Source organism: Oncorhynchus nerka, linkage group LG13 (genome assembly GCF_034236695.1).
Source record: "Oncorhynchus nerka isolate Pitt River linkage group LG13, Oner_Uvic_2.0, whole genome shotgun sequence".
NCBI classification, from domain to species: Eukaryota; Metazoa; Chordata; class Actinopteri; order Salmoniformes; family Salmonidae; genus Oncorhynchus; species Oncorhynchus nerka.
In genome coordinates this window covers 24,794,710-24,805,229 of record NC_088408.1, presented here as the reverse complement: position 1 = coordinate 24,805,229, position 10,520 = coordinate 24,794,710, and the positions used below count along the sequence as shown (strand labels likewise).

The following is a 10,520-nucleotide window of genomic DNA, read 5'->3' as shown; positions in this document are numbered from 1 at the left end:
CTGAACAATTAAATGAACACGGTTTATGATGAGCAGAAGGTGCTCCGGAGGCCAGAATCCACATAAAAACGACATATTATCGCCAGACTTCTGAGCAGACATTAGAATAGGCCTTAATGCCACGCATTCTCTCCCCCTTATTTCCATTAGGCTCTGATGACTGCGAAATTGCTGCGGACTGCAAGTTATCAAGAGCCACTAATTTCGCATTAAAGACCATTGACTGCAGTGGCTTGATTCGAGGGTTTTTTGACAATTATCACAATCAGAATTTGAGCCCAGATAATTTACCTTGACTCCGTGATTATTTGCGTCGTGCCATGCGCACATTTGAAAATTGCATAGTGTCAAAACGCGCGGCGGCGGCAGGCCTAAATAATGAGGAGGCGGCGATATGGGATCAGGAGGTGCACATATCTCCATATTGCCGCTCTCCTCTTCAACACGCAGGGTCACACTCATCTTCACACACTCCGTCATTAACTGGCTTCCCCTCTCTCTCTCTCTCTCTCTCTCTCTCTCTCTCTCTCACACACACACACACACTTTTTATGCATATACTATACATATATATTAGTTATTTATTTTGTCTAAATGAACATTATAATATTTCACTAATTTGAGGCATTAAATTAACATTAAATTGTCCAAACTATCCAATATGAGGAAAAACAGGTGACTTGCTGGATGCCGGTGCATTTTGTGTGTAAGTGTGTGTTGTGTTGGTGTTTGTGTTTTGAGAGGAGCAGAATCATTCTCCAATCCCGTAAGGGGCCACTAAAGGTGATCATGTCTTCTCTGATCTCCAAATAGCCACCTTGACATTGACCTTATTTAGTACAGCAGAGAAACTAATCTGAGAGCCAGAGAGGGGGTTACAAAGTTCGCTACAGTATAGCACATGCATGTGTTCACTGCAAAATGATACAATTACAGTTCTACAATCAGTTAACATTGCTTCATCGAGTATGTTGTAAAAATAACTGGTTTCGGAATAACATTCTGAATCAGCACAGTAAAGCCCCACCCCCCACCCGCCCAGTTCTCTCGAGATCCTCATTATCACATGACCACAGTAGTAAGCAGACTGGAACAGGAAGTGATGGACTGTTATTGTGTGTGAGCTTTGGAAGGTGCTTCTTAAAACTTTCCTATTTCACAAACATGTTTATTGTTCAGGTGGGTGTGTTATTGATAGCGTTGACATATTACGCCAATGCTCAAACGTCTGTTGTCGCTGTGAACACCACCATCCCTGGTTCAGAGCAGAGCGCAAGCGGCTTGAGGCAACTCGCCGTGGCAGTGGTGCCTCAGTCGTCCGTGTTTCACTCCAGTCTCCGTTCACAGTTCTCTCTCAACCTGTTGTCGGCGTTTCCAGAAGATCTGGAGGTCAGCAATTACTGCGTCGCGCTGCTGGCTATCTTTGGGCAACGATATTCAACGTATGTTAATTGTTTGGTGTCCGCCGCGCGCCCTGTCAAAGTGTGCCAAAACTGTTATGGCACCTACGGCAACCTTATGGAAATCTACAAAAACATATCAGACCAGGTAGCGTGAAAACATTTGTGTTTTTCCGTCGTTTTCTCTCTGAGTTTGTCATTCAGTTTTTATTTAGATTATGCATCGCCATGTTTTTGCCCTGTGCTGTGGGCTAATTGGTGTGCCGTGGTCACATGCGTCATGTCTTGTGACTGTTGCTAGTAGCCTATGCCAGTGGATAGTAGGGGAAATTGAAAATCACAAGACTAGTTATTCAGGAAACAATTAATAGAAAACTAATTATAAATAAACATGCTCAGTGACTAGGAGGACACAAGCCATGCCTTACTGTTGCCATAATTGAGATCAAATCATCTCTAGGTGTGCTTTGGCCTAATGGCACTGTTTTGCCACCTATTTCAGTTTCTTAGCACTTCAAGCTGTTTCCACTAAATCCTCAGTGTAAGATATATTCTAACCAGTAGGCCTAAACACGTGGGATCTTGAACACCCTTGGTGAGACTGCTTGTGTGTCTGTTTCCAGATGGGCCCAGGGAATGTGAGCTGCAGAGACAGCCTACTGCGTTCTGATAGGCTGATGTTGGTGTTCCTGCTCTACAGTAACCTGGAGGACATCTGGACCGCTTCAGAATGTAACCGTAGGTGGACTGCTTAGTATTATCAACACAATTTGTTATATGCTGATACTCCTGTATATATCATTAGCTTTGCTATTTGCCGTGGCTCAATACGTTTTTTTACTTCCTTTCCTTGCCTCCTTTCCTTTGTGATCGAAGCTATGAAAATAATTGCTATGTGAAAGCCAGGAGGCAGAATATATATAAGTTTGATCTTTAACCCTTCCATGGTTCATGATTTCTGACTGATGACTCCCTGTCTCTAAGGTTGTGTAAGCCTGAGACACTACAGCCTGACCAATGACACCCTTTACTTCATGGAAACTCTGAACCAGTCCCTCAGCTGCTTCGAGAAGTACCAGAAGGTGGGTCCCTATTGTAGGTCAAAGAGATTTTAAAATCTAGTCGGGACTAAAATCCATCTAAAGCCGCTAGGGAGGGATAGGGGAGTATAAAGTTGAGTTCTGATATGTAGTTTATAACTGAACTGTTTCCACTTTGTGTGATTTAGCAGGGTAACCACTCAGAGCTTTGTACGGAATGTAAGGCCACATACAGAGGACTGAATGAGCTGTACAGCCGCATGGAGAAGAATCACACCCTCTGCATCGACATCGAGGACTCTGTATGTATTTCACAGCCACAGGTTATCGTTACATCTTGCGCTTTGTCATTCATGTTCGCCTTGGAAGGCTTCCCATGTGCCTGGTAAAGTTCTCCTCAGAAAGATGATGAAAAGGGCTGGGGTATGATAGTCTAGATGGAAACTAGTGACATGTTGCCAATCAACTTTTGCATGGGTGGAGTGCCAAACAGAGGTTGGCACTAAAAAAATATGTCTGACTTGCAACAAGGCAGTATGCATAAGATGCAACACTTTTGACGCATATGGTACTCAAACATTGTCTGACACGGTAGGAAAAGAGACAGGGACAAAACAATGAAAAACAAGGAAATGCCTCTCCTATGTTGATGGTTAGGAGATCTTGTTTTCAGATTAATATGACCCTGTGCCACACAAAGCCTTTCATGCTATTTGTGGCAATATTGTATTAAATGCCATTTTTCAGAGTAAAAATGGAAAAAAGCTTTTTTAAAGGCATGCGTGCATACATTTTACATATGGGTGGTCCTGGGAAGTGAACCCACTATCCTGGCTTTGCAAGTGCCATGCTCTACCAACTGAGCTACAGAGGACCGCTTTTAGAATTATGTTTTCGCACTAGTGCAGAATACATTTGAGGATGTAAAGTTTAGCAATGCTCCCCACCTCAGTGAGAGCACTACTAATAGAAATGTGGAAGATGGGAAACAGCACCCCCTAGGGGACTCTTATGCTGCGTTTACACAGGCAGCCTAATTCAGATTTTTTTCTGCCACTAGTTAGTCCTTTGACTAATCAGATCTTTTGCCAATAATTGAGCGAAAGATCCGAATTGGGCTGCCTGTGTAAACGCAGCCATTGAGAAAGAAATGGAGAGAGATGTCACCAGGGTTGCATCCCAATTCTCTCTTTCTCCCGAAGTGTGCACTTGTTCACTTCCCTACATGGATTTGAAAGGAAATGACTGGTATGGAAACTCTCATCTAGCCCATGCCAACATCAATCCAATGCTTTTAAACTTGTGGGGAGTAGTGAACGGGTGCACAAGGTGAGATTATTGGGACGTACCCCAGTTCTGGTAGTGCCCGTGAGTTTCAAAGGAGGTGAAGTAGAAATTAGAAGGGCACTAGGGACAGAAGGCCAGACATGGAGCAAGGGAGTCAGATGGATAGAAAAGAGAGAGACTCAAATAGACGAGAGAGACTGTGTCCTCTTTTGTATTTATTTAAGCTCCTGTGTTGTTGTGTTGATTGTGGGGGGGATCCTGTCTTGTTTCAGATGAATATGACCCGTATACTATGGAGCAAGGATTTCAATTGTTCTTTCCCCCGGGCGGAGACTGTTCCTGTCATCGCCGTGTCCAGCTTCATGCTCTTTCTGCCCATCATCTTCTACTTGAGCAGCTTCCTTCACTCGGAACAAAAGAAACGCAAGCTCATACACCGTGAGTAACCAGCTTAATTCACCCATTGTTGCACGGAGAGATTCTTTGACGGGTTGGTTGGAGGGGGGTGTGTGGGGGTGGGAGGATGTATGCTGGGGAGGGGTGGTCACAGATTTTTCAAGTGAAGTATATGTGGAAGCCAGGGTGTCTCTTGAATGCATGCTCCTGGTTTATAGAGATTGTATCATAGGGGAGGTAGGAGTGTCCCAAATAATGTGGACTTGTAAAGGAGGGGTGAGGTAGTTTTTCTTAAGGGTTGGGAGTGGGGAGGAGAGGTTTAATGGTGTCCTTGTAAATAGTGGGTTTAAGCCTACTAATGATCTAGGCCAGGGAGTCGAAGAGCGATACATTACGCTGTTTATTTGACGCGTGGAATAATGGTGAAGCAACGGTTTTAGACTGAATGTTGTGTGGTGGCTAACAGTTACTCTTTTTCCTCTCCAGCCAAACGAGCCAAGTCCAACCCCAGGTTCATTAACATCCAGGACAAGTTCAGCTGAGGAGAGTGAGAGATGGAAGAGAATGAGGAGAAGATAGATCAGATAATGACTTTATTATCCCCGTGGGGAAATTTTGGTTGTCGCTCTGTGCATACATAAACATATAATCAACAATAGACAAAGTACATACAGTATACAGACAATACAGGTAGAAAAGTACAGTTCATGAGTGATCAGTGATCTTCCATACACTATAGACAACAGAACACACTGTCAACTACAATGTTAGATATAGGCCACACAGGAGGTTGGTGGCACCTTAAATGGGGAGGATGAGCTCGTGGTAATGGCTGGAGCGGAATAGGTGGAATGGTATCAGTCATTCCATTGACTCCGTTCCAGTCATTATTATGAGCCGTCCTCCCCTCAGCAGCCTCCACTGATAGGCCAGCCCGATGCTCCTACTTGTGGTTTAAACATTCAGGAACCTTACTACCGCTTGGACAAAGGATATTTTGGCTCTATTCCTTTGGTTTTCTGTAACGTCTCCTCGAGCAGAGTAGCTAAAATTCCTGATAAAGAGGATGTCTGGAGTCCATCAGTACCTTGTGGGGTTTTTAGGGCTCTTATATCATAAATGACCTCCAGACCTGTCTGCTTGAACTCTAGCACCTTACTAGCAGAGCTTACAATTTCTCTGCGAGACATAATAAAAAAAAAAAAAACCTTTATGTAACTAGGCAAGTCAGTTAAGAACAAATTTTTATTTACAATGACTGCCTACCCCAGACGACATTGGGCTAATTGTGCGCTGCTCTATGGGACACCTAATCACGACCGGATGTGATAGACTGGATTCGAACCAGGGACTGTAGTGATGCCTCTTGCACTGAGATGCAGCGCCTTAGACCGCTTGCGCCACTCAGGAGCGGAAATTACAATTTCCGTACCAGACAAAGAGGAAGAATTTTTGTTGTCCAAAACCGCACCTGGATACAAATGTAACATGTAATTTCATCTATGGCTGTGGTTTCAGCCAGGGGTGTATTCATTACGTCTTGCAACAGAAACCGTTTAAGAACCAAACGGGAGCTAATTTAATGGAACTAGGAGGGACCTACCTGAATTTGTCCAATATAAACTCTTTGTTTTCATTGCAAAACGTTTTCCATTTGACTTAAACGTTTTTAAAAAATTCAAATGGAAAACGTTTTGCAATGAAAACAAAGAGTTTTGTTTTATTTTTGCTGAAATGATATTTGAACCCCCTAGCCCCACCTCACCCATTGCTTCTACAATGAAAGTCTGGAGATTAACCATAATGCCTACTGATTTATCAGTAATGGGTAGTTGAAGTATATTTTTGTGTGCATTATTATTTTGTTTGGTGACTAGATGTACTCTGCTGTGAAAGACAGACGACAAACAGGCAGAAAGCACTTGATGTCTATTAGTTGTGACGTATGCCTGCCGTGTAGAAGTGGATAACAGCTGAGATGGAGACATTTTTAAAATAAATGTTGTTTTTTTAAACAGCAAGGTGAAAGCACTCCATGATATCACAGAAGGCAGAGTGAGACAGCTCTTTCAACCCTATTTGTTTTTTTGTTGCACTGTTAATGTCTTTGTCCTTTCCCACTGGTTATCACATGCTGGACTTGTTTTTTGTGTTATATTTGTTTTTGTTATATTTGATAATGTGAGTAGTTTGTGGCAATAGATGCAATTTGTTGTAATTATGTATCTGTATATTTGCCTTATAGAAGTGGCTTCCCTTTTGCTTAAAGATACATTTCACAAACTAGGCCTATTTCAGCTGCAGTAGGGTTTTTACTGACCAATAACACTGTGCCAACTACCGTTTCTAGTTTTTTAAGATGTGTTAAAGTAACTGTTACTTTGTTACAGGTGTAAAATCCCTCTTTTGTAGCACTTGTCAAAAATTGTACAGGATGCTTTAGGCCTACTTTTCAGAATCACTGTCAGATACAATTAATTCGTCACGCAAAACCCTAGATATGCTACTTTCTATTTGACTTGTCACATATTCCACTAGATTCATATAAATATAATTAGCATAATACAAATAATCCCATCAATCTCATTTAAATAAATAAAACATTTACAAGCCAGCGCATCGGCGGATGTCGGACTTCCGCACCGAAAAATGTATGCAAGTGTATGGGGCATTTCCACGTCAAACGTATATGGGTCATCCTGAGCGTTCTTGTCTCAGATATAGAACAGACACTTCAAAACATACTTCCTTTTGATTATTTATTTTATACTATATGTTTTGGCATGCATTAATCTTATTTAATGTGTTTCTATGGTAAAGCCTAATTCAATCTTTCATCAAATATTTTTATTTTTTATACTTAAATGTGTCCTAAAATTCAAAATCCAATAGCTTAATGATCTTCGGTATGACCATATTGGCAATTCCATATGTTAGCTTAGAAACTCAGCCCCTTAGACTCAAACCCATTATTAACACCATGTCTTAAATTATGTTCGTTTTTGAAACAAAACTTTTCCTCACCGAATAGCCTAAATTTGTGATATGTAGACGAGTCACTGTTTTTCAACTATGGGCATTCCTGGCACAGTGCTTTGTTAATTTTTGATCTGCTGTTTCACTATGCCTATTACTTGTTCTGGATAAAAAAGCTATTTCTCACAAGACAGGCCCCTTGTTTTTAGGGTTGCGTGGCCTTTTCGTTGGATTGCAACGAGATCGTTTTACCTCCGTCATTAGCAGCTGATCTAGATGTGGGATAAAGATAGGCCTATTTGGCCGAATAATCGCAGCAACACATCCGTTTAAACTCCCTTGGCTTTTTGGTCTTATGGAGTGCAGCCACCACTGCCTATCACACTGGTTGTAATAGCATTACTGTTCAGCCCCTGAATATGCTGAATCATATGATCGCGTTGCGCCTGCAGAACAGCTGAAACGTGGACTTTCACTCGCGCTCTCGGAACAGCACAACGCGTTGAGCGGCTCTTGCGGAGCCCGGAGCTCGAGAATGTCAGCTTTGATTCCGTTAAGCCCCGTGGCTTTTCTTAGGCACACCGGGTTCTTCATTAATCGGGGCTGAAAGTCATGGAACTCCTGAGTCGTTATGGAGAAAGCAAGTGAACCGGAGGTCGCCACGTGACGGAGAAAACGATGGAAAAGCTGAAATAACAACCTAAAACACAAGGCCAAATCTATACTGGAGTTGCTTACCGAGAAGACTGGATGTTCCTGAGAGGCCGAGTTATACTTTTGACTTAAATCTGCTTAAAATCTATGGCAAGACTTGAAAATGGTTGTCTAGCAATGATCACAAAACAATTCGACAGAGCTTGAAGAATTTTGGAAAGAATAATGGGCAAATTTAAAATCGGGTGTGCAAAGCTCTTAGAGACTCAGAAAGACTCCCAGCTGTAATCGCTGCTAAATGTGATTCCAAGTTTTGACTCATGAGTGTGAATACTTATGAAAGTAGACATTTCTGTATTTAATTTAATACATTTGCCGAAAATTGCGAAAAACATGTTTTCACTTTTTCATTGGGTGTAGATGGATGAAAAAAATATATACATGCAACATGTAAAGTGTTGGTCCCATGTTTCACGAGCTGAAATAAAAGGTCCCAGAAATGTCCATAAATTATGCACAAAAAGCTTATTTATTTCAAATTTCGTGAAGAAATTTGTTCACATCCCTGTTAGTGAGCATTTCTCCTTTGCCAAGATAATCCATCCACCTGACTGACAGGTGTGGTATATCACTAAACTGATTAAACAGCACGATTTTTACACAGGTGCACCGTGTGCTGGAGACAATAAAAGGCCACTCTAAAATGTGCAGTTTTGTCACATAATGCCACAGATATCTCAAGTTTTGAGGGAGCGTGAAATTGGCATGCAGACTTCAGGAATGTCCACCAGAGCTGTTGCCAGCCAATGTAATGCTAATTTCATTTCCATAAGCTGCGTCCAACGCCATTTTAGAGAATTTGGCAGTACGTATGGTATGGCAATAGCACTGCCCTCGATCGCATGGCGCCACAGAGGGATGTGCGGACAGCCCAGTACGTCACTGGGCCGAGCTCCCTGCAATCCAGGACCTCTATATCAGGCGGTGAGAAAAGAAGGCCTGGAAAATCGTTAAAGGCTCCAACCACACAAGCCATAGACTATTTTCTCTTGTGCTGGCTCTTGAACAGCTTCTATCCTCAAGCAATACGACTGATAAATAGCTAACAAAGTAGCTACACAGACTGATTTAACCTTGTATATTTATTGACCCTTTATTTAATTTGCTCTCTATGCACACTCACAGGGTCCAACACACTGTCACTCTAAGACACATAAACACTCACTCCATTTTCTCACTCACACATAATATGCAAATACATTTATACTGACTACACACCTGCACACCCACTCACATACAAGCTGCCACTACTCTGTTTATGTTATATCCTGTTGCCTAGTCCCTATACCCTATTACATACCCTATATATACAAAATAATATGTTGATTGTGTAGTGCTGCAGAGATGGTTGTCCTTCTGGAAGGTTCTCCCATTTCCACAGAGGAGCTTGTTCAAATGAGTGAATTCGGCTATTTCAGCCACTCCCATTGCTGACAGGTGTATACAATTGAGCACACAGCCATGCAATCTCCATAGACAAGCATTGGTAGTAGAATGGCCTTACTGAAGAGCTCAGTGACTTTCAACGTGGCACCGTCAAAGGACCTTTCCAACAAGTCAGTTCGTCAAACTTATGCCCTGCTAGAGCTGCCCTGGTCAACTGTCAGTGCCGTTATTGTGAAGTGGAAACATCTAGGAGCAACAAGCGAAGTGGTGGGCCGCCGAGTGCAGAAACGTGTAGTGCGTAAAAATCACCTTTGTGAACAGGCACACACTTTATTTAGGCAAAATGCGCAAAACAGTCACAAGAATTATGTTTAACAATAAACCAGTCCAATAAACCAAGCCAGTCTGGCACGACAACAATACACACTTAACACAAACAATCTTACACAAAGACATGACGGGGAACAGAGGAATACATACATGTAGATTGATTGGGGAATGAAAACCAGGTGTGCAGGGAATAAGACAAGCCAGACCCTGTCCCCTCGAACACCGGGGCCTCACTGCGGTGACGGTCCGTGCTGGTCTTTTGGCGCAGCGCGGCCTGCTGGAGGTGACCATGGGTGGCTTCCCAGGTCTCCTCCGCACGTCTGAACCAATTGTCCACCGCAGGAGTCTCGGTCCGACTCTGATGCCAAGGTGCCAGAACCGGCTGGTACCCCAATACACACTGAAAGGGGGAGTGGTTAGTGGAGGAGTGGCGGAGCGAGTTCTGCGCCCTCTCTGCCCAGGGCATGAACGCCACCCACTCCCCCGACCAGTCCTGGCAATAGGACCGCAGAAACCTGTCCACATCCTGGTTCACTCCCTCCACCTGCCTATTACTCTCGGGGTGGAAACCTGAGGTGAGGCTGATCGAGACCCCCAAACATTCCATGAACGCCCCCCAGACTCTCGAAGTGAACTGGGGACCACGATCAGACACTATATCCTCAGGCACCCCGTAGTGCCGGAAGACGTGTGTAAACAGGGCCTCCTCAGTTTGTAGGGCCGTAGGGAGACCGGGCAGAGGGAGGAGACGACAGGACTTAGAGAAACAATCCACAACGACCAGGATCATGGTGTTTCCCTGTGAGGGAGGAAGATCCGTCAGAAAATCCACCTACAGGTGTGACCAAGGCCATTGTGGAATGGGTAAGGGATGTAGCTTACCTCTGGGCAGGTGTCTAGGAGCCTTACACTGAGCGCACACTGAGCCGTAGGAAACATAAACCCTCAAGTCCCGAGCCAAGGTGGGCAACCAGTACTTCCCAGTCAGACA

At 43.4% G+C, this 10,520-nt stretch overlaps 1 protein-coding gene across 3 annotated transcripts; it reads left to right on the top strand.

Moving 5' to 3' along the window:
* Window positions 1-1,069: 1,069 nt before the first annotated feature.
* ostm1 (osteoclastogenesis associated transmembrane protein 1) lies at window positions 1,070-6,737 on the top strand. 3 transcript variants are annotated; one of them, XM_029678806.2, is made up of 7 exons: window positions 1,084-1,179; window positions 1,348-1,548; window positions 2,024-2,138; window positions 2,385-2,482; window positions 2,629-2,742; window positions 4,000-4,165; window positions 4,610-6,737. In XM_029678806.2, the coding sequence occupies exons 1-7, from the start codon at window positions 1,165-1,167 to the stop codon at window positions 4,663-4,665; spliced, it is 765 nt and encodes a 254-aa protein (XP_029534666.1). In that variant the 5' UTR covers window positions 1,084-1,164; the 3' UTR covers window positions 4,666-6,737. The 3 variants fall into 3 exon arrangements, with proteins under 3 accessions (XP_029534665.1, XP_029534664.1, XP_029534666.1); XM_029678805.2 differs by having other exon boundaries at window positions 1,070-1,548; window positions 2,632-2,742; XM_029678804.2 differs by having other exon boundaries at window positions 1,070-1,548.
* The last annotated feature ends 3,783 nt before the right edge of the window (window positions 6,738-10,520 follow it).

Bases quoted from the DNA above. Each gene is read 5' to 3' on its own strand.
- ostm1 (XM_029678804.2), top strand. From the start codon at position 1,165: ATGTTTATTGTTCAGGTGGGTGTGTTATTGATAGCGTTGACATATTAC. The intron at 1,549-2,023 runs GTAGCGTGAAAA...GTCTGTTTCCAG, and splicing joins ACAAAAACATATCAGACCAG to ATGGGCCCAGGGAATGTGAG. The intron at 2,483-2,628 runs GTGGGTCCCTAT...TGTGTGATTTAG, and splicing joins GCTTCGAGAAGTACCAGAAG to CAGGGTAACCACTCAGAGCT.